Below are 24,205 nucleotides of genomic sequence, written 5' to 3'. Positions count from 1 at the left end.
CAATTCCTATGCTCCTATATAGCCTGGACATGATACCATTGTGAATGTGTTTTGCAGCAGTGAGCTGGCTGAAAGCTGCTCTTTTTAATAAGTTACGCTCTCACAGTTGTGTTCTGTGAGCTGTAGGTAATTTTCCTTTCGATTTCTTTACAGAAAACGATCCCGCCTGTTTCACACCGTCTCCCGGTTTGATGGGTTTTGATTGATACTGACAAAACTGATCGGAAGCTCTGGAGTGGGATTGTCCTCTTTGGGGTGGAGTGGCAGCAGTGAGGGGCTTTGGCCCACCCACTCCGACATCTCCCCGATCCTAACCGGGGGTCGTTGGATCTGCAGGCCGAGTTCCTGGCTGCCAGGACTGTTCCTCCAACAGCAGGAGAGCCAGCCCGGCACCTCAAGGGGCAGAAGGGCCCTGAAGATCAAAGGGTCAGCAAGCCTGCTCGGCCGTCAGCAGAGACCAAGGCTGGTCCAGGTAAGTGTGTGGGGGCCAATATTGGAGGGACAGGAGGCCTCTGCTAGGCCCTAGTCCTCCATAGCTTGGCCTCGAGGCCTTTACCGCCACCGGCCCTGGCCTATGGCCACCTTAAACATGGCGGTTCCAGGAAATGGATGGAACTGAGGTGGAGGGGAGGGAAATGGACATGGAATGGATGGGCAATGATGGTTGGAGTGGGAGTGATTGGAGGGAAATCCAGGTCGGGGTGGTGAGGTAGGCCTCGCTGCCAGATTTTTCCCCATTCTCCACTGCCACCTTGCTCCATTTTCGAGTGGGATTGTGGAGCAGAATCCAGTCCCTGATCGATCTGTTTACACAAGCTTAACACCCCAACTAACACCGAAATCTCGACTTTGAAAAACCTTACCTGAGTTCTGCCAACAAACTCTGGTAGATCTTCAGCATGGAGACGGTCAGGTGCATGGCAGACGACTGCACCACCAGGTTACACTTCTTCTGAACAAAATCCAGACATGGCGGCAGCAGCCAGTCACACAGCATCTGGACACAAGGTCAACAATTACTGAGGAAAGGCACCATTTGCAGTATCCGCTCAGAACATCAGACTGCAGCTCTACACAGTGTCGTTTCCATGAATCTTTAAAAGACCGTGAAATGATATTTGAGTAATGAAGCTGGTGTTGTGCGCAGAGCACAGCAACATACCTGCACAGTCTGCCTTTGCTCCGCTGTCAGCTGGCGAGGCAGCTTTGTAGCTAACCAGGACCGGACCAAGGGCTCCCATCCCAGATTCATCGGCTCCATGGAAATCATCCCACACCTGTTTGAAAGGGAAATATTATGTCAAATAATACTTACTGTGTTAGACTGTTTTGTTGGTATCATTGGATGGTCTTTTAAACCTGGACTGAGATCAATGCGCTCCCACAACTGTGCACAGGAGAAGTCCATTCACCATAGCAGAATCAATGGACTCGATTTTCCAAGCCCCAACCGAGGAGGCGGGGTTGGAGGCGGAGTGGTGGGAAAATTGCAGAATCGGGGGGCAGGAACCCGTCCCGCCCCCAACCCGCCTCCGTGCCAATGTCCCAGGAGGCGGGTAGCTGACCTGTGCTGGGAGCCGCCTCCCCGAAGCGGGAAGGGGATTAGTGCCAATTAACTGGTAGTTAACAGGCAGTTTTTTGCCTAATCCCTATTTTTAGCCCTGAAGTGTGGGCTGTCCGACGGCTCCGAACCACGCCAAGTTAGCGAGGCGGACCGTCGGTCTGCAGGGGTTGGAGGGGTCGAGATGTCCAGTGTGCAGGTGAGTGATGGGTGCATGTGTGCAGAGGTAAGTGTGTGAGGTAAGTGTAAAGTGTTTTAATAAGTTTTACTTACCTTTACTTTCTTCTGCAGGCTTCCTTCCTTCAGGTCTCAGGAGTCCCTCATCTCACCGACACAGAAAGCAGAATGGCCGCTGAACTGTCAAAAGCTGCAGCCTCTGCTTTCTGGTCTGGAGAGATCTCTAACTGAGTCTGAGTAGAAGGACTCAAGTTAGAAGACAGATTGTCAGCGTTTGACAGCTTCACAGAGCCGTCAAACGCTGATTTTACATCTGTCAAAAGCTCTTGACAGATGAAATGTCAATCGCTGACGTCACCAGAAACCAGGTGTCCCTTAATTGGCCTGCTGAGCCTGCTGGGCAATCAAGGGAAAATAGTGTGGGTTGGCCACAAGTCGATGGAGGCGGGACTACACCCCAAAAAGTGAGTCCCGCCTCCAAAAGCTCCCCATTGACAAAATCAAGCCCAATATCTCCAAATACGAACCTCCCACACCCAGACACTCTGCACTTTCATCTGTTAGTAACCATGATGTGTGGTGAGTGTAGCGTGCTTGGGAGGAACAGGTGACTTTAGATCTATGTGGGCGGGGATCACGATGCGCTAGCAACCCACGTTCGGAGGACTGAAAATTTTCTGCTGCTTGCTGATTAACATGATTGCAATGTTCAGCCCAGTCCTGAAGTAGCTGAACACTCAGCAGGGGGCCCAATTTTGTGCGAGGCTAGCACCAATTAAAGCTAGCCTGCATTACTTAAAGGCAGTCTGCATCTCTTAAAGGGGAGGTGCATTCTGCCTGCAGATCATCATTGAAGTGGTTGGAGAAGAGAGTGGGAAAAATCTGTTAATGATGGCACAACAGGGGAGAGAGCGTGTACCAAGGTTCTCCGATGCAGCACTGGAGGCCTTGGTGCAGGAGGTCAATTCGAGGAGGGAGGTCCTCTTTCCACAGGAGGCCCAGAGGCCCTCCAGATACCAGACAAAAGTTCAATGCGAGCAGATAGCCAATGTGGTGAAAGCCAGCAGTGTTGCCTCGAGGACCTGATTTCAGTGCAGGAAGAAAGAAAGACTTGCACTTCTGTAACATCTTTCATGACCACCGGACATCTCAAAACACTTTACAGCCAATGAAGTACTATTTGAAGAGGAGTCACTGTTGTAATGTAATGTAATGTTGTAATGTAATGAAGATGTTTAATGACCTCACACGAGTTGTCAATTTCAGTAAATTCATCTTGAAATGCCATGTTCCACCAACTGCACGACCAGCCTCACACACTGCTCAATGCACCACACCCCCATCACTCACCTACCAACAACCTCTAGCAATCACCACTCATACCTCACAATCATAGCTTCACTTCACCCTCACACACTTACCACTCCTGCAAGCCTCACACCCGCATCTCACAGCTTGCACACACTGCCAGCTATTCATCCATGACAGGCAACAATATGGGTACAGCATAGTGGTTATGTTACCGGACAAGTAATCCAGACACCAGGACTAGTGATCCAGACACCAGGACCAGTGATCCAGACACCAGGACGAGTGATCCAGACACCAGGACTAGTGATCCAGACACCAGGACTAGTGATCCAGACACCAGGACTAGTGATCCAGACACCAGGACTAGTGATCCAGACACCAGGACTAGTGATCCAGACACCAGGACTAGTGATCATGTCATTCAAATCCCATCACGGCAGCTGCGGAATTTAAATCCAGTTAATTAAATAAATCTGGAATAAAAAGCTAGTGTCAGTAATGGTGGCCATGAAACTACGGGATTGTCGTAAAAACCCATCTGGTTCACGTATGTCCTTTAGGGAAGGAAATCTGCCGTCCATACCCGGTCTGGCCGATATGTGACTCCAGACCCACAGCAATGTGGTTGACTCTTAACTGCCCTCTGAAATGGCCGAGAAAGCCACACCACCACCTTTTCAGGGGCAATTAAGGATGGGCAATAAATGCTGGTCATGCCAGCGACGCCCACATCCCATGACCGAATAAAAAAAGGCACCTCACCCAAACACATTGGCCCAGAAATTCCGTTCGCAGGCCTCCTGCGGGCGGAGGGCTGCGATCCTGAAAAATCTGCGCCTGGACCGGAGGGCTCCCAGGAGGCGCAGAATTCCATTGATGTGCCTCCCCAAACTGCCGGTGTGCAGGGCCCATGTATTCCAGGGGTGCAGGTAGTTTGCAGCATCCCTGGGATCACGTGGGCCATGGGGAGCCAATCAGAGCAGGGAAGCTCCATTCATAGATTTGACAGGAAGGCCTGTCAAATCTATGAATAGAGATCAGCCCCAAAACATAGTAAAACTTCAAATAATTTTTTTTTTTAAATCACATTTTTAAAATGACTATAAATTACTTAAATTAACTATTTAAAACAAAATTTAAATTTTTGAAAAAAATAATTAAAGTTTTTAACGGGGCTAAAAATAAACTTACCTTTCTTTAAAGTATTTTTAAATGATAAATCAGTGGGAAAAAAACATTCTTTTACTTTCTTCACCTCTTACCTTGTTAAAAGCAGGCCCTGCGCCTGCTTTTCCAAGCACAGCTGTTTCAGACTTACCTGGACTGAAGCAACTGTTGAAAAAACAGAAGTTCCAGCCGTACGCGCTGCCTCTCTGGCGCAGGCGTTTGACCTGTGAAGCCCTTTCTTGGAAGAACAGAAGTTCCGGTTTCCAGTGCATGCATAAAACCAGCACTTCCGTTGGCCCTATGGGTGAGTACATAGCACGTACACACCCGTAGGGAACGGAATTTCAGGACCATTGTACCACACTGACTCACTTCCCTTTCTCTTGCAGGAAAATGCGGCTCACAGCTGGTGCCAGCAGAACCTAACCAGCGGGCGACAGGCTCGCCTGCATCACCTCACCCCCTTGGAGGAGTCGGTGCTGGCCATTCTTGGCAGGGGCATGGCTGAGCCCTTGGCCAGCGGCGGGGCTGAAAGAATACATGGTGCCAGTATCCTCATACCTTATCCTTCATCTCACACCCCACTTCCCCCTCATCCCACAATCTCTTCTGATTTACAATCTGCGCATGGGGTAAGCATGCACCTCTTGCCCCTCCCCTCACCACAGCCCTACCCTTGTGCCTTTCTCATTCCTAGAAACCCAACCTGCCCGGCCAATGGTTGCACAAGAAGAGGCAGAGGAGAGCGATGAAGAAGAAGAAACGCCATCACTCGATCTGACAGTCGCAGCCACCAGCTCAGATACTGACACTCCGCACACTTTAGAGGATAGGTTGGGCGCGGGATCTGCACGTGGTGAGACATCGGGCACGAGTGACCTGCAGCCAGGGCAGGGGGAAAGGGTAGCGCAGCTGCCAGCTCCCTGGAGGGTGAGGTTGCACATGAGTTCTGCTGCACAGGACCCAGATGAGGACTTCGATGGGGCAGCCTACAGAAGAAGGCTGATGGGTGAGCACAATGAAATGCTTGAGCATTGGCAGGCTTGCCAGAAAGCCTGAGTGCAATGTCAAGGAGCATGGAGGAGTCCGGCACCAGCCTTGCACAGGGCTTTGTGCAGAGCTTGGAGCCCATCCTTTCCAGCATGGAAGGGGTGGCCAACTCCATTAGCGGAATTGTGGACCCAACCATGATGCAGGTTCTGACGTCCAATGTCTCAGCTTCCATTGCAGCACAAGCAGAAGCCACCGAACGTCTGAGTGCTGCAGTGGAAGCTCAGACTGAAGTCATACAAGCCCAGACTGCTGCCATCATAGCTGTGTTTACCAGTGTTGAAAGGGACTTGCAGGGTGTCACAGCAGGCCAGCAATCTGTCCTCCAGCAGATTACTAGGATTGCTGAGGCACCGCCCCGGGGGAGTGGCAGGGATTCCGTGGAGCGTGAACCTGCTGTCCTCTCTCAGAATTACAGCATTCGTCCTCCCACCACTGCCACTCCGCCAATGCCCTTGCAGTTGCCCATCAGCCAAACAGCCCAGACTGCTGCCGCCCAAGCCGAGGTGGTGCAGTCCAAAGCTGGGCCTTCTCGGCCCAGAGGTCCTCGAGGTCATACTGCAAAGGCCATCTGCAGTCTCCTCCATTGAAAGTCAGCAGCCTTCCACCTGCCATGCTGCAGCCACTGGGGTAGCACTGCATAGGAGCATTAGGATAGGCAAAGGCACACGGACGACAGACACTAAGGAAATGCTCAAGGGGGATTAGTTGACTTTGCTGGGTTATATTGGATGGATTGATGGATAAAGTTGGATTGGTATGTTTCTTTTGTGGTGGCTTTTATTTCACCATTGTGGCCAAGTGGACGCTGTGATGGTCAGTAACAGAGGGAAGGGAAGGTGTGGGACTATTGCTGAATGGGGAATTGGGGTTGCGGTCACTCATACCGCAGTCGGATGAGTCGATCACGGACAGCTCGGGCAGAAAGGGGCTGTCTGGTTTGCATCTTCCCTTCCGCTTCCTCCTCCTCCTCCTCCTCAGCTGGTCGCCGTATGCCTGGTGGCAAGGGCTGTGCCCTCATGATGGTGACATTATGGAGCATGCAGCAGACCACGAGGAATCTTGGGACGTGTTCTGGTGAGTACTGCAGGGCTCCTCCAGAGCGGTCCAGGCAGTGGAAGTGTTGTTCAAGGATGGCAATGGTCTGCTCTATCAGATTCCATGTGGCAGCATGGCTCTCATTGTATGCATGCTGCCCACGTGTGGTTGGGTTGCAGAGTGGTCAGTGGATAGCCCTTGTTGCCCAGTAGCCATCCTCGGGTTTGTCTTGGTGGCTCAAAGGCTGAGGGAACAGTGGACTGGCACCGAATAAAAGCATCATGACTGCTGCCATGATGTGCTGACAATGGTTACACAACAACTGCACATTCAGCGAGTGATAATCTTCGCGGTTGTGGCACATCTCAACATTTAGATGCAGCGCCAGCAAAGCCACGTGCGTGCAGTCGATGTCGCCCTGCACCATGGGGAAGCCCGCTATCCTGGCAAATCAACGTGCATGCTCCGCCTGCTTCCCTCTGGTCAGAGGGAAGACAATGAAGTCCCCACTCCTGGCATAAGGAGCATGTCATCTCTCTTAAGCAGCAATGGACGGCGAACTGGGAGATGTTACTGATGTCACCTGCTCCAGCCTGGAAGGATTCCGACACGGAGAAATTCACGGCCTCGGTCACCTTCACAGTGACTGGCAGCGCTGTCCTTGCCCTGGAGTAAGGCTGCAGGTCTGGTTGCAAGAGGTGGCAGAATTCCGTGAGCTCCTCCTTCAAAAAGTACAGATGCCTCACACACTGCTCCTGGCTCAGGCTGAGGTAAGAGAATCGCTCAACAAAGAAGCTTGGTGGGTAAGGCCTCCTGCTGAGAGTTCTTCTCCCCCTCCTGTGTGGAGTTTGCACATTCTCCCAGTGTTTGCGTGGGTTTCCTCCGGGTGCTCCGGTTTCCTCCCACAGTCCAAAGATGTGCGGGTTAGGTTGATTGGCCATGATGAAAAAAAAAAATTGGCCCTTAGTGTTAGGGGGGGATTAAATACGTGGGGTTACGGGGTTACGGGGATAGGGCTTGGGTGGGATGGCTGTCGGTGTAGGGACCGGGTGCTAGGGTTTGGATGATCAGCCATGATCTCGTTGAATGGCGGAGCAGGCTCGAAGGGCCGAATGGTCTACTCCTGCTCCTAGTTTCTATGTTTCTATGTTTCCTCCTCTTCCCTCTGTGAGCAGCTTGTCCTCTTCTTCGCTGCCTCTGCTCCATCTCCCTGTCATGCTGCAGGCCAAGGGGGAGGACAACTAGAGCACCCAAGACTAGGAGCAAGCGGTCTCACCAGAACATTTGAAGTGAGAAGGGCCTTCTCCACTTGCAGCATCACTCCCTGTCATCTCACCAACTTTAAACATCTCTGGAAAGCTCCAAACACTTCCACAAACTTACACAGAGCCGGTAGAAATGAATCAGCACCAGACCAGCACCAGTGTGGTTGATGATGCCTTTAAATATCACTGATGGGGGGTCCTTGCTGTGCAAGGTTAACACAGGGCGTTACCTCCAGCGTTGAGAACAAAAATGGCAGTACTGGCATCAAATCAGCGTTGCACACTGACTGACGTCATGGCCTACCTACTCTACATACTTCTGGCGCACACTCCCAGCACCGAGACACCAAGATGCCATCCGGCACGGCCCACACCAGAATTGTGCGTGCAGCTCAGACACCATTTTCAACCCAAAACGGCATCCTTAGAACCCAAACAACGGGCCCTACGCAATCGAATTTCTAGGTCCTGGTTCCCAAAGCTCTCCACCTCTGGGAGTTTTCCTCACCTCATGTCTGGGTTTGTTGTAGACTCATTGATAGAGATTGATTGCTGTGATTAGTCAACAACTCCATTATTGTATCATGTGACTATCAGGAGGGTAGAAGGCGAGCTAGATGGACAGAGGTCTTTCTTTGTCCAGCAATTCCTATGTTTATTCACATAGACCTTTCTCAGAATAAGTAAGACAACAATGTCTGCTTACTTATCAGAGAAGTTCAATTAGACTATCTGTATATTCTTCTGGTGAATGATCCAAACTGAAACTCAGAACCAGTCGTCGATATTGGACCAGCACAAAGAATCTAAAGTTTTAACTTGCAAGTTTCAATATGTTGCTTACAAATAAGGTGACAGTACCATGATATGACAAGACTGCACCTCATCCATCCACGGCTCGACTCCCCAAAACACTCGGGATCCCTAGTTAGCACCGAGTGCGAATGACGCTCTTATTCAGAAGAGGTTGGTGAAGGACAATGAGATGTTTATTGGGCCAAATTTTACTTCATGTACCAGACATCACCTCTGGTTTTAGAAGAAATGGATGTTAGTTTGGAATAAAGAAGGAAAATTAAGACACTGTAACATTTGCATATTGAATTATCATTGGCCCGCAGGCATCTGTAAGGAATACCTATTATATTCACATGTGATCACATGCTGAGTTGTCATTGGCCTGCAGGCATCTGTAAGGACTACTATTGTTTGGAAGACCCAGGCTAGGGGTCCTAATGCCAGGCTTTTCCCCACTGGTGCTGCTATGAGTAAGATCACAGACCTAATGCTTAATAAAAGAGTTAAACTGTAATACTCCGTTGTCCCGCAATTTATTATTTTTATACAAAGTGTGTAAAACAAGACATGGTGTCAGAAGAGGGATTGCAAATGGACATCGTTGGAGCTCCCTTGCCTCGAATGAATTGGGAATCTTTGAACTTACCTAGAAAATGGCGCAAGTTCAAGCAACACGTAGAGGTGATGTTCTCGGGTCCGCTGAAAAGCAAATGGGAGGAAGAAAGATGCAGCTACCTACTCCTGTGGATCGGAGAAAAAGGGAGAGACGTTTTTAACACATTGTCTCTCACCGTGGATGAAGCAAAGGTACTGAAAAGTTATTTTGACCATTTTGAATCGTATGTGATGCCCAAGACAAATACGATATTCGCTAGGTACAAGTTTCAGGAGAAAGTACAAGGAGCTAGTGAGTCGTTTGAACAGTTCGTGACTGAGTTAAAACTGCTGGTAAAAGACTGAATATGCAGATAAAGATGAGATGGTCAGAGACTGCATCGTGTTTGGAATACATTCAGCTAAAGTGAGGGAGAAACTTTTGAATGTTGGGTCCGGGCTAACGCTGGACAAAGCTATGGACATAGCTAGATCGCACGAGATAGCCCAAGCACAGTTGAAAACCATAACTGGCGCCACGAGCAGCTCGCATGAACAGACAGTGCACACTGTTAATAGACACACACCAAAGAACACCGCCCAGAGAGCATGTTTCAGAACAGAAAGAACAGAGAGAGTTCTAAAAATGAGCGACACAGACATAAAACGCTTCAAAAACTGTGGATATTGTGTAAACAAGGTGCATGGAGAAAAGGAGAACTGCCCTGCCAAAGGAAGGCAATGTGCTAAATGTGGTAAACGGAATCACTTTGCTAAAGTTTGCAGGACTGTTTTTGAAAAGCAGTACACACAGTGAGTGACAGCCAAATGCCAGATAGAGAGCCAAATGCAGAGGAACTGTTTATTGATTCTGTGTCACAGAAAAAACAGATTTCAGAGACTGAGCAAGCCTTTGCAGATATTGAGATAGGAAAACAGGGCACAGAGCTTAAGTTTAAACTAGACACTGGAGCTCAGGTTAATGTAATTCCTCTGAGTGAGTATCACAACTTGAAGGATGAGTGTGAGCTACAGCCCACCTCATGCTGACTGACCAGCTATGGGGGTGAGCAGCTCATTGTAAAAGGCACATGCGTGATGAAATGCAAGTACAAAGAAAGCGACATGATGTTGGACTTTTACATTGTTGACACTTGAGCACCTCCAGTGCTAGGTCTAAAGGCATGTTTAGACATGGACCTCATCAAGCTAGTGCTATCATTGACAGCACCAGTTGAGAAGCAGACAGTCATGGAGGAGTTTGCTGACGTTTTCAAAGGAATCGGACTATTCCCAGGTGAATGCACTATTCACCTTGACCCAGCAGCAACCTCTGTGGTTTGCCCACTGAGAAGGATACCCCTTGCTCTACATAGTCACCTGAAGGAGGAGCTGCAGAGCATGGAGAATACAGAAATCATCGTCCAGGAAACAGAACCGACAGAGTGGGTCAACGCGTTAGTAGTGGTTGAGAAACCACGTACAGGCAAGCTCAGAGTCTGTCTCGACCCCAGAGATTTGAACAAGGCTATCAAATGCCCTCACTACCCTCTGCCAACGCTAGATGACATCACACCCAAGCTAGTGGGAGCACGTTACTTCAGTGTAATGGACGCACGATCAGGATACTGGACTATCAAGCTCACGGAAGAGTCATCTAAGCTAACAACGTTCAACACACCATTTGGACGCTACCGATTTCTGTGTTTACCATTTGGTCTTATCTCAGCTCAGGATGAATTCCAGTGGAAGATCGACAAAACCTATGAAGGCCTCGATGGAGTAGTCACAATCGTAGACGACATCCTCATCTATGGCAGGAGTAGAGAGGAACATGACAGGAACCTCCGTGCGATGCTACAAAGATCACGGGAGAAAGGTATCCGGCTCAACCCCGAGAAAAGCATAATTGGATCCACCGAGATCAGTTATTTCGGCCATCGCCTCTCAACTGATGGCATTAAGCCGGATCCAGAGAAAATCTCCGCCATCAAGAAGATGGAGCCGCCGAAGAACCGCGCAGAGCTAGAGACAGTACTAGGCATGGTTAACTACTTAGCCAAGTTTGCCCCGAGCCTCTCCAAAATCAACGCACCCATGCGTCAGTTGCTCAAACAATCCAATGAGTTCCTGTGGGACAAACAACATGACACAGCATTTCAGAAAATGAAAGACCTAATCGCCAGAGAACCAGGACCAGTTCTTGCCTACTTCGACCCCAACAAAGAGCTCAGACTACAAGTGGACGCGTCAAAGTACGGACCAGGTGCAGTATTACTGCAAGAAGGAAATGCCCTCAGAGCATATCTGAATTCTGGAACCACAGAGACGAACTGTCACAAATCAACAGAATCGTCTTCAAAGGGGAGAAAATCATCATTCCTACCAGTCTCAGAGAAGAGATGTTGACAAAAATTCATGCTGGACATATGGGCATGGAAACATGCAAACAAAGAGCACGTGACATTATGTTTTGGCCCGGAATGTGCAAACACATTGAGGACATTGTCGGAAAATGTTCCATTTGTCTAGAACGCCGCCCATCAAATGTCAAAGAGCCCATGATACCTCACCGTATCCCAGACAGGCCCTGGCAGGTCACGGCAACGGATCTGTTCACATGGAACAACGAGGACTACATGGTGACTGTTGATTACTACAGCAGATTTTTTGAACTGGACAAGCTTCACAGTACCACATCTGCAGCTGTGATCCACAAGCTAAAGGCAGCCTTTACCAGGCATGGCATGGTAGAGACTTTAGTCTCAGACAATGGCCCCCACTACAAATTAAAAGAGTTCGAGTCGTTTGCCAAGGCATGGGATTTCACACATGTCACATCAAGCCCACATTACCCTCAAAGTAATGGCCTTGCTGAAAAAACTGCCCAGATTGCAAAAACACTCATGGACAAAGCCAAAGCGGATAAAAGAGACCCCTACATCAGTCTCCTTGAGTACCGCAACACTCCGGTTGACAACTTCAAGTCACCAGCACAGCTGTTGATGAGCCGCAGACTTCGCTCAATCCTTCCAAGCACCAACCAGCAGCTGCAGCCAGAGGTCGTCAGCTGCAAGCAAGTGCATGCAAAACGTGTACAGAGACAGCAACACCAAAAGAGATACTATGACAGGTCAGCTAGACTACTGCTGCTGCTGCACAATGGAGAATCCGACAGAATCCAGGAGCATGACTACTGGAAGCCAGCAGTCATCATCCAGCCAGCTGACACTGAGCGATCGTATCACATCCACACCCCAGAAGGACAGGTGTACCGCCGCAATCGCAGGCACCTCCTGAACACCAAGGAACAACACCGTCATTCCGACGAGAGGATCAGTTCAACAGAGTGTGATGAACAGAGCAATACACAAAACACATCATACTTACCTGAACCTAAACCTGAACCTGAATTGTTGACCGATTCAGGAGCATGCTCAGTTTCATACCACACAAGGTCGGGACGAGAGGTCAAACCTAGAGTTATCCTTGACTTGTGAACTGTCAAAAGGTGTAGGTGGATCGCTGCCCTAAAAAAAAACTGTACATCGTTATTGAAACGTTGAGATGTTTTCAGTGCTAGTTAAATGCTGAGTTTACTTATATGTTTATGCTACCGAGAACATTATGTAGAAGAAAGGTTTAAAAGTAATGCATAACATTTTTCTTTTAAAAGAAAGGGGATGTAACATTTGCATATTGAATTATCATTGGCCCGCAGGCATCTGTAAGGAATACCTATTATATTCACATGTGATCACATGCTGAGTTGTCATTGGCCTGCAGTCATCTGTAAGGACTACTATTGTTTGGAAGACCCAGGCTAGGGGTCCTAATGCCAGGCTTTTCCCCACTGGTGCTGCTATGAGTAAGATCACAGACCTAATGCTTAATAAAAGAGTTAAACTATAATACTCCGTTGTCCCGCAATTTATTATTTTTATACAAAGTGTGTAAAACAAGACAGACACAACTGTTCCAATTTTGAAACAAAAGGGGAAATCAATGAATAGAGTGCCACCCACCCTCGCCTCTCACCCACCTGCCCCCTCCCCCTCAACACCCGCCCCCTCCCCCTTTCAACATCTGCCCCCTCCCCTCCCTCAACACCCGCCCCCTCCCTCAACACCCGCCCCCTCCTCCCTCAACACCCGCCCCCTCCCCCCTCAACACCCGCCCCCTCCCCCCTCAACACCCGCCCCCTCCCCGCTCAACACCCGCCCCTCCCCTCCCTCAACACCCGCCCCCTCCCCCTCAACACCCACCCCCTCCCCTCCCTCAACACCCGTCCCCTCCCCTCCCTCAACACCCGCCCCCTCACCTCCCACAACACCCGCCCCCTCCCCCCACTCAACACTCGCCCCCTCCCCTCCCTCAACACTCGCCCCCTCCTCTCCCTCAACACCCACCCCCTCCCCCCACTCAACACTCGCCCCCTCCCCTCCCTCAACACTCGCCCCCTCCTCTCCCTCAACACCCACCCCCTCCCCCCACTCAACACTCGCCCCCTCACCTCCCTCAACACCCGCCCCCTCCCCCCTCAACACCTGCCCCCTCCCCCCCTCAACACCCGCCTCCACCCCACAACACCCGCCGCTCCCCCCTCAACACCCGCCCCCCCCAACACCCGCCCCCTCCCCCCTCAACACCCGCCCCCCTCAACACCCGCCCCCCCAACACCCGCCCCCTCCCCCCTCAACACCCGCCCCCCCAACACCCGCCCCCCCAACACCCGCCTCCCCCCCACAACACCCGCCCCCTCCCCCTCAACATCCGCCTCCCCCCCTCAACATCCGCCCCCTCCCCACTCAACACCCGCCCCCTCCCCCCCTCAACAATCTCCCCCCCTCAACACCCGCCCCCCCACACCCGTCCCCTGCCCCCCCCCACATTGAGCCTCACACTCTTTCCCAGCTCATCGTTTACAACACAAGCTCAAAATAGTTTTGAAGAAACAGTAAAGCAGAAAGAAAGAACTTGCATTTTTTTACAACACCTTTCACCACCTCAGGACATCCTGAAGACAGTGAGGCACTTTGGAAGTGTAGTCACTGTTGTAATGTAGGAAGCACGGCAGCCAATTTGCGCACAGCAATGAGATAATGACCAGATAATCTTAGTGATGCTGGTTGAGGGATAAATATTGGCCGGGAAACCCGGCAGAACCAGCCTGATCGAATAGAGCCCCGGGATCTTTCACACCCACCTGAGAGGGTGGACGGGGCCTCGGTTTAACGTCTCATCCGAAAGACGGAAATATGTTTCATAATGAAAAGCTCACTCAACTAAGACTGCGCTCTCCCTTCAGATCAGATTGTGAACAGATACAAATTTGATGCACAAAGTGGCTCCTTCCTGTGCGTTTTACAGTTAAGTAAAAAGCCCACATTCTTGCCAATCCCACGCGAGTCTGGTTGCTGTACCCACCTGCTGACTGTTGCAGGCGATGCTTGCTTAAGATCCAGAACTTCGAAAATTATATTCTGCTGGCAACTCATCTGAATAATCTCCCCACTCATCAAACAGAGCTGTGGGACACAGTAATAAGCTTCGCATTAATAGACAATGGACACTACAGTCAAATGAGAGCTACATAAACCACTCGAATACCAAACCTGATGAATATTCTTTTCGATGATAAATAATGAAAACCTTATCACTTCATAGGATTACCATAATAAATGTTACGACGATCATAACAGAATACACAGGAGCATTCTTTACCAATTGTGTCGTATATTTCAAACTGAATCAAATGTTTTGCTATCCCTGGAGGGGATTATGTGAAAATCTTCATTCAAATGGGATAATTACTCTTCTCAGCTAAGCCAGAAAGAAAAGATTGAATCTGATTTTAATGAGGGCAGTAGAATTCTACGTATTAAAACACATTAAAGTATCTGCATCGTTAAAGCTGTCATTCCAACCAGTTGTACTAATTCAAGCTTAACATGATATACCCCAGTGAGCTGGAGCTGATTCTGTTTCAGTGAAGTCTTTGAGAACGCGGGCAGTTCTCCAGCGCCCATTACCTTTTTGTTGTCGTCGAGAACTGTGTTCATGTTTTCTACCCAGACTGCATCCACAGGCCCGTCAAAGATGCACCACTTCCTGTCTCTGGTCGGGCTGGTGGCATGTTCTCGAAAGACATTAGCCAGGATTCCTGTCCAGATCAAACAGTTTCCAGAGCTTACTTCACAGTGTAAACATCTGTTACGTCACAGTCAAGTATTAATTGATTGAACAACTCAAGCTCCCAGATGTATTGTAACGGCACCACCGATTTGCCCCACTCACGAGTGTCAGCTTGACTCAGTTGGTAGCACTCAGTTCAGCCAGGAGACTATGGGCTTGTGTTTTCACCAGGACTTGAGCACAAAGTCTAGGCTGGCAGCCCAGTGTTCCTTGATCGGAGGTGCTGACCTTCAGGTGAGATCCTGTCTGCTTGTTCTGGGGCAACTAAGGGGCAATGGGTGGTAATGGGGTGGCGGGGATACGGCATCGGCAGGAAGTGTGATGGGGAGCCAGTCGTCAAGCACTCTTGGACTATCCCGCTGAACAGTGAGCGTATTCAAACAGTATGCTAATGATGGGAACAAGTCACTTCCTGTCATTAATTCCATAGCAACACTGGACACTAGAACCATTGATGTGTTCTCAGTGTCTGGGTTGGGGGGTGGTGGTATATAAGTTTAAATCCTCCCAAGGGAGTTTAATCCATTGTAGCGCTAGAGACAAGATTCTCTGGCCCTAAAAATGGTCAAATGTCCCCCTCCCACTCTCTTTGGCTGCTCCAGAGCCCACTGGCCACAATACACTTGAGACCACAAATGAACACTTTCCCTCCCACCCTGCGATGGGCTTCTCATCCAGCTTGAAATTATGGAAACAACACTGGCCCCGGGAGATCCATGGGAATGAAACCTTCCCTTCTCCCAGAAGTGGTCCCAGTGGGACTTGAATTTGAAACGGTCCCTCCTATACCCTGTGCTGAGCCATGTATTGACCTATCTAGTCCGCTCCACTCTGATAGGTCCACTGTGTGGCACTGGGAGTGAGGGATTACTATCCTGGAAGTCCTCGTCTTTAATCTTTTCCCTAACTCCTCAAATTTGCACCATTCTACACTTCGTCATTGATTCCTGTAGTTGCTCGCTTTCCAATCGTAGGATCTTTTTAGGAATGTAGGGATTGCTAGACGATAAAACACCAAAGTCCACCGACTTGGCCCTCTACCCTCCTGGGAGTCACATGATACAACGATAATGGAGTTGTCGACTAATCATAGCAATCGATCTCTATCAAGGGGCTGGATTTTCATTGAGGAGGCGGGACTACAACTTTTGGGGTTGTAGTCCCGCCTCCATCGAGTTCTAGCCAACCCACGTGATTTAGACTTGATTGACCTTGTTGAGCCCACCCAGTGGGCTCAGCAGGCCAATTATGGGCCACCCGGCAACAGGTGACATCACAGATTGAAATTTCATCTGTCAAGACCTTTTGACAGATGAAATATCAGCGTTTGACAGCTGTTTGAAGCTGTCAAACACTGACAATCTGTACTCCAAGTTGATTCCTTCCTCTCAGGATGATTTAGAGATGTCCCCGGAACAGAAAGCAGAGGCTGCAGATTTTGACAGCTGGCAGCCATTCTGCTTTCCGTGCCGGTGAGATGAGGGACTCCCGAGACCTGAAGGAGAGAAGGCTGTAAAGGTAAGTAAAGGTTAGTAGAACTTCTTTAAACACTTTACACACACGAAACACACTTACCTCTGCACTCATGCACCCATCACTCACCTGAACACCGGACATCGCGACCCCTCCAAACACTTCATCCCGACGGCCCGCCTCGCTAACTTGGCGTGGTTTGGTGCCGTCGGGAATCCCACATTTCAACAATGAAAATAGGGATTAGGCTAAAAACTGCCTCTTAACTATCTGTTAACAGGCAGTTAATTGGCACTAATCCCCTTCCCGGCTTGGGGAGGCGGGTCCCAGTGCGGGGCGGGTACCCGCCTCCTTTGAAACTGGCATGGAGGCGGGTTGGAGGCTGGATGGGGTCGGGACCACCGATTTAGGGATTTTAAATCCACACACGCCTCCAATCCCGCCTCCACGGCCCAATGAAAATCCAGCCCAATGAGCCTACAACAGCCCCAGTGAAGTCGCCCGCTCCAGCGCTGGAGATCAATCTCTATCTTGCTGCATGGGGCTGCTGATGGTTCTCATCTTCTGAAGATCCATCCCTCTCCGTCTTCAGTGCTGAAAATCTGTTGGGACAACTCTGGGTTGAAATGATTGATCTTGGGCGGTAGCACAAATTGGGCAATAGTGAATCATTTAAAACACCCCCAACAGCCCCCCCCCCCCGCTACACAATTCACAATTCAAATCGCTTTATTGGCATGATAAGTTACATCTTATGTTGCCAAAGCATCAAAATACATTTATGGTTGAGCACATAAACGCAGTTCTATTCATACAGTGTATAAACAGGCATATCCCTGAGTGTATAAATATTCATTCGCATTGTTTATATATACACACACACACACACACACAAGCTTTTCCATGGAAGTAAATGAATAAGAAAATCGGGCAGTTGTGAAATGATGGCCATTCACTATCGCCGGTTTTATGCTGCTGCCCAAGAACACCTTCACCCCCTCCACTTCCACAGCTTCCCTGCATCTGCCAACTCTTTTCTTGCACGTATCCTACTGTTCGCTGTACTGCCTCCTTTGTCTCACCGATGATCTTACGGAAAGTCTCCTCCAGATACTTTTCCCCCTTGGGTATAGGGCCACAGTGTCACGAGATCCTTCTTGAGCCCTGCGATTCATTTCTGGAGGGATTCAATTAGTCATCACTCCATGCAGGCTTACGGTCCCTGGTCATTTGGGGACCAGGGATGGCCGTATCACACACACACTGTAAGCTTAGCATTCACAACAGCATCTCAATTCATGGGCATGGCGATGAGTACTTGGTTTTAATTATATTAAAAGGTTGCAGTTATATAATTCAATTATTGTGTAATTCTCTAGCTGCTGTTCCTTCACCCCAATACTTTTATTCCTGAATCCACCCCGAGTCAGAAGGTCATGAGTGTTGTGTATGTAATATGTGTGCTACTTTGAACCAATGGACAGGACTGCACTACTTGTTGGGCGTAGTGATACGCAGTGCCACTCCTGGCCATAGGGGTATAAATAGTACTGTGGGTACTGATCTCCCCTCAGTTCCCGCCTGTGGGCATGAAGTAAAGACCTACGTGTAGTCCCTACCTCCAACCAGTAAAGACCTGTTTGAGTTATACGTTTAAGTCTTTGTGTTAATTGCTCAATACAATACACATACTTAACACTGGCGACGAGTCGGTTCGAACCCTGCGGCAGTTATTCCACAGCGGCTTCGTCCAAAGACAGGACGTTGAAGAGAGGTTCCAATCCTCAACACCCCACTGAAAACTGAAGGGCAGCAGAAATCCTGACAGCTTCCAGCGACTGGAAGCGACAGGCATTAGGACCCTGAAGCCTCCATAACCTCGTGGGTAAGCCAGAGCCCGGGAGGGCGCGAGCGGGTAAGCCAGAGCCCGGGAGGGAGCGAGCAAGAGCCGCCGAGCGGGTGAGCCAGAGGCCGGGAGCCGCTTCAAGCGGGAGGCGCTTAGCGGGCCAGCGATCGCACCGGTGATAAGGGCTGAGAACCGTTTTGGGCGGGCGGCGCACCAGCGATCGCACAGGAGATAAGAGCCACAGTCGGGCTGAAAGTCAGCGACGAGAAGCGCGGGAAAACCGCCATTGAAGTGGGCGGGGAGAGCGAGAAGCGCGGGAAAGCCGCCATTTTTCGCGGGAAAACCGCTGGGGAAGAAGGCAGAAGCGGGAAAACCGCCATTTTGTGGGCGGAGGACGACGGCAAGAGCGGGAAGCCGCCATCTTGGATAACAGTTAAAAAAAAATCTGAGAAATTGCAAATCTGATAAAGTACTACAATGCCTAAACACGGGAATATTAGCAACTTTGATAGTGACATCGAAGATTGGGCCATATATGTTGAACGAGTTAAAAATTATTGTAAGGCCAATAAAATTCGTGAGGCTGATAAAGCACCAACATTATTAAATTTAATGGGTGCGAAGACATACGGGCAATTGAAACACCTGTTATCACCAGATGAACCGGCGGATAAGACGTTCGATGAGATTGTTACTGTCCTGGAAGATCATCTAAACCCCACGCCGCTGATGCTAGCGGAACAATTTAAATTTTATGACAGAAGGCAGCTACAGCATGAAAGCAATGCTGATTATTTGCTGGAATTGCGTAAATTAGCGAAATATTGCCAGTTTGGAACGGGACTGACAGAGGCACTTCGAGACAAATTTGTGTGTGGTTTATTTAAACAGGATACACAAAAGCGACTGCTCGAGGAGAATGAGCTGACGCTTGAGAAGGCGGTCACTATGGCAGCAGCACACGAAGCCGCAGCGAGAGGCACGGCAGTAATGCAGCTACGGTCACCGGAGCTCAGTGCACACAAATTGGGTGTGAGTTCTGGCAAATGTTATCGTTGTGGAAAGACAACGCATGATCAGAACCAGTGTTGGTTTAAAAACCAAGAATGTAGAACTTGTGGTAGGCTTGGACATATAGCTAGAGTATGCAGGTCAGGGAAGAAGACCAGCAACAAGAAGTCACCGCAAGGAAAATACGCAAAGGTACACAAGGTGACCGAACAGGAGTCCGATTCAGACGCTAGCAGTAATGAACTGGCTAGCTTAAGCTGTAATGAACTGGCTAGCTTAAGAGTACTCAACGCTGGTAAGGGTGCAGACCTCCAGACAATTTGGGTCACTCTTCAGATAGAAGGAGTCCAAGTAAAACTGGAATTGGACACTGGATCGGCATTGACGGTCATAAATAAGAAAGATTACGGAAAGTTATTCCAACATATTCCCCTACAGGATACGGGGATTATATTGAAAACATACACGGGGCAAAGAGTGTACCCCATCGGGAAAATAGAGGTTGCAGTGGTCCACAAGGGCGAAGACAGTCAAATAATGGACTTATATGTGATATCTGAAGGAGGTCCTCCACTACTAGGACGGGAGTGGATTAGGAAAATGAATATGGACTGGCATTTCCTACAAACAATAACGAGTGAGAACTCGGTGAAGATAGTCGGCCCAGACTCTGGAACGGATGATGGTAAGCCCAACTCAGGTGCAAAAGACAAAGTTTCAGCACAGAATTCCACTGAGCAACAACAACATAGTTTAACTGTGGATTCTGAGTCTGGCAAGTCTACTGATGTGCCCATTTCTGAGGGACACCGGGCTCGAACTCAACTCCATTTCAAACTACAACAGCAATTAGAACAAATGCTTCACCGTTTTGAGCAAGAGTTGAATGCAACGAAAGAGTTCTTTGATATAGAGTTGGAGAATCTGGAAAGACAACAGAAGCAGCTGATGGAGAAAATGGAGCAGGAGCACACAAAACGTCTGATGTCAGAGGAGTTAACGGTCAGCCAACTCCTGCATATGCTGAAGGACAGGACTCTGAAATGGGAAAAACTTGAACATGAACTTCAATATTCAAACGAAAGGGGTTCGGAGCTCTCAAAGGTTATTGGAAGAGCTGAGGTGGCAACACAGACTGAGATGACTGCAACAGAGCAGCCCTTGGATGCCAAAAGTACGCTGACTCACGTCAACGTAGAACAACAGACCGCTGAAACAGCTGCTCCGGTAGAGGGATTGCATAGTCCGATCAATCAATCTCCAAAGGAAGTTGAAGTATTAAAATCACAAATTAGGTCACTAGTAAACGACTTGCTGAAAGCCCAGAAAAAGCTGGATGCAGAGGTACACATGAAGAAGTCTCTTCAGGAAAGATGTCTGGATTTGGAACAAGAGCTGGCTAACGTCCAGCTGGGTATGAAGGAAATAGACGACCCTCTCACTGGTCTAGCTCAGGACGACACCGAATATTACGATGTCCTGTCCTGCCCAGCTTGTAACTTCGACTCCCAAAGTGCAGAAATCATGGAGGAGCACCAAAAGTCTACGGAACATCGGGAGAAGCTGGCTCTACGACGGAAACAGGAGGGAGAGAAGGAGGAACTGCACATGCAGCTGACAGCTGACAGTGGAGCCCAGAGAGTCTCCAAGAAGCAGAAAAGGAAAAGTAAAAACAGAAGATGACCCATCTGAACCATTATCACCTCTACCAGATCACACACGTGGTCCCTCCGAACGGAGCCAATTCAGTTCGGAAGTTCAAACTGTTAAATCCATGGAAGGACTATTGAATGAGTCACTCCAGCAACGTGAACCGACTACACCACAGAGATTGAATCTGTGAACTGTTTTCCGCAGAGACTGAATCTGTGATCTGTTTTGACATGAAGTTATCTATGTATCTATGTTATTCTGTTATGTAAACCTGAAGTTATATATGTATATATGTTATTACGTTATGTTAAATGGGGAGATGACTGTAAAGCTAGGAAGGGAGGAATGTTGTGTATGTAATATGTGTGCTACTTTGAACCTATGGACAGGACTGCACTACTTGTTCGGCGTAGTGATACGCAGTACCACTCCTGGCCATAGGGGTATAAATAGTACTGTGGGTACTGATCTCCCCTCAGTTCCCGCCTGTGGGCATGAAGTAAAGACCTACATGTAGTCCCTACCTCCAACCAGTAAAGACCTGTTTGAGTTATACGTTTAAGTCTTTGTGTTAATTGTTCAATACAATACACATACTTAACAATGAGTTCAAGTCCCACTCCAGAGACTTGTGCACAAAATCCAGGCTGACACTCCCAGTGCAGTACTGAGGGGGCGCTGCACTGTCGGAGGGGCAGTACTGAGGGAGTGCTGCACTGTCGGAGGGTCAGTCCTGAGGGAGCGCTGCACTGTCGGAGGGGCAGTACTGAGGGAGCGCTGCACTGTCGGAGGGGCAGTACTGAGGGAGCGCTGCACTGTCGGAGGGGCAGTACTGAGGGAGCGCTGCACTGTCGGAGGGGCAGTACTGAGGGAGCGCTGCACTGTGGGAGGGGCAGTACAGAGGGAGTGCTGCACTGTCGGAGGGGCAGTACTGAGGGAGTGCTGCACTGTCGGAGGGGCAGTACTGAGGGAGTGCTGCACTGTCGAGGGGCAGTACTGAGGGAGCACTGCACTGTTGGAGGGGCAGTACTGAGGGAGTGCTGCACTGTCGAGAGGCAGTACTGAGGGAGCGCTGCACTGTTGGAGGGGCAGTACTGAGGGAGCGCTGCACTGTCGGAGGGGCAGTACTGAGGGAGCGCTGCACTGTTGGAAGGGCAGTACTGAGGGAGCGCTGCACTGTCGGAGGGGCAGTACTGAGGGAGCGCTGCCCCGTTGGAGGGGCGGTACTGAGGGAGTGCTGCACTGTCGGAGGGGCAGTACCGAGGGAGTGCTGCACTGTCGGAGGGTATTACTGAGGGAGCGCTGCACTGTCAGAGGGGCAGTACTGAGGGAGTGCTGCACTGCCGGAGGGGCAGTACTGAGGGAGAGCCACACTATCGGAGGGGCAGTACTGAGGGAGCACTGCACTGTCGGAGGGGCAGTTCTGAGGGAGCACTGCACTGTCAGCGGGGCCGTCTTTCGGAAGTGATGTCAAACTTACCAAATATGAGGTAATGCGAACAAATCTGTGTGCTACAATTCCTTTGTACAGTCTTGAGGTGATAATTGTACTCCTCTACACCACAGTAACATTTTGTGATCAACATGAATGCCCTAAATTCAATGGGTGGAATTTCTGTCGATGTTCTCCCAATCTTCCACTGTAAACCCCGGAGAATTGGCATAAACCGTGGGAGATCGGGAAAATCCCCATGGAAATTCTACCCCGAGGTTTATATATCTTTTTAAAAAGCAGAAAATAGAACCTTCCAGTCCAGGAATTGTGAATGTTAAATTGTGTTGTGTCATTGTTAATGAAAGCTGTAGATGGCCAGTCCCATCCCAGATCTAGCTGTTTATATTATTAAAGGCTGCATTAGTGTAAATAACAGGGTTTTGTGTTTGTTGTGAATGTCTAATTACTCCTTAGCGACAGATCTTTTTATCTGGTGAGCTAAATGATTCTTCAGAGTCACTGAGCAAAAATCCGATCAAATCCCACAAAAGTGTGTAAGTGTACTTATTGCAGTATTTTTGTAGATGGCACTGTCATTTGTATTTGTGAATGTAATATTGTAAAGTTTGTTTCAGAGTGTGACTTCAACTGAAAGGAGGAGTTAATGGTGGTCCTCGGCAGTAGTTCTGGAACCTCTGGTTTTTGATCGGACAGAAGCTTCATTTGTAACGTCTTGCTGCGGGAGGTGATGCAACACCTGACACTGACACCCAAGGAGCTATGAGAAGGGAAAATCCATTGATCTCTCCTTGCTACTTGCCCAGACTTTGTCATTCACACCTAAAAGGACCATTAGACATCTTTAGATGTTCTTCTGAATGGTAATTGACCAATTCCGGATATTTCTCTGTACAGTATAGCAGTAACTCGAGTTTCTGCAGTGCTCTTTATACACAGAAGATGTGTCAGGGCAGAGGGGAGAATAAAGTGGACACTGAGCAGAAGAGAGAAAAATGAACAGAAATGTCAGGGGCCTGAAAGCACAGTTGAAACCAGGGGTCTTTAGAAGAGGAGGAAGGCAGCATGACAAAAGGACTAGGGGAGGGTGTTCCAGAGGGAAGGAGCGCAGGGGGTGAATGAATCATGGAATCATAGAATGGTACAGCACAGAAGGAGGCCATTCGGCCCATCATGCCTGTGCCTGCTCTTTGAAAGAGCTATCCAATTTGTCCCACTCCCCCCTGCTCGTTCCCCACAGCCTTGCAAACGTTTCCCTTTAAGGCTAAAGGGATCAAGGGATATGGGAGAAAGCAGGGACTGTGGCCTAGAAATTCAGTTGCGTTCGCCAGCCGTTAGCGCCATAAGAGGAGTAGATTTCGAGCGCTAGGCACTTTGCGCCCGGGCGCAGAGCGATCTGCGCCTACGCCCAACTTCAGTTGACATTTTGCGCGCACCTTATGACGTCATTTCGTCGTGCAACGCCGTTTGTGCGCCCCAAACCGGAACTTCAGTGGCGCCCGCCCAATGTGGGCGTGGCGCTGTTAAGAACTGTGAAGTGGAACGCAGCAAGCGCTAATTAAAGGGCACTTAGACTGAGGTATAAAGGCCAGCCATTTTGCTGCAATGACTTT

The 24,205-nt window shown here is 49.4% G+C and overlaps 1 protein-coding gene across 1 annotated transcript in view; it reads right to left on the bottom strand.

Moving 5' to 3' along the window:
- The window catches only part of LOC147105497 (dynein axonemal heavy chain 3-like), a 55,922-nt gene that overhangs the window by 386 nt on the left and 31,331 nt on the right, over positions 1 to 24,205 (bottom strand). Inside the window, exons 5-8 of the mRNA XM_086010913.1 lie at positions 14,994 to 15,124; positions 14,389 to 14,489; positions 1,163 to 1,277; positions 864 to 997 (exon numbers count right to left, since the gene is read on the bottom strand). Coding sequence (XP_085867039.1) covers positions 864 to 997; positions 1,163 to 1,277; positions 14,389 to 14,489; positions 14,994 to 15,124 — 481 coding nt within the window. The remainder of the gene's footprint in view (positions 1 to 863; positions 998 to 1,162; positions 1,278 to 14,388; positions 14,490 to 14,993; positions 15,125 to 24,205) is intronic.

Source organism: Somniosus microcephalus, chromosome 17 (genome assembly GCF_052327205.1).
Source record: "Somniosus microcephalus isolate GS21.2 chromosome 17, FLI_Smic_1.0, whole genome shotgun sequence".
NCBI lineage: Eukaryota > Metazoa > Chordata > Chondrichthyes > Squaliformes > Somniosidae > Somniosus > Somniosus microcephalus.
Note: the sequence above shows the minus strand (reverse complement) of the source record. Positions and strands in the feature narration are given on the sequence as shown.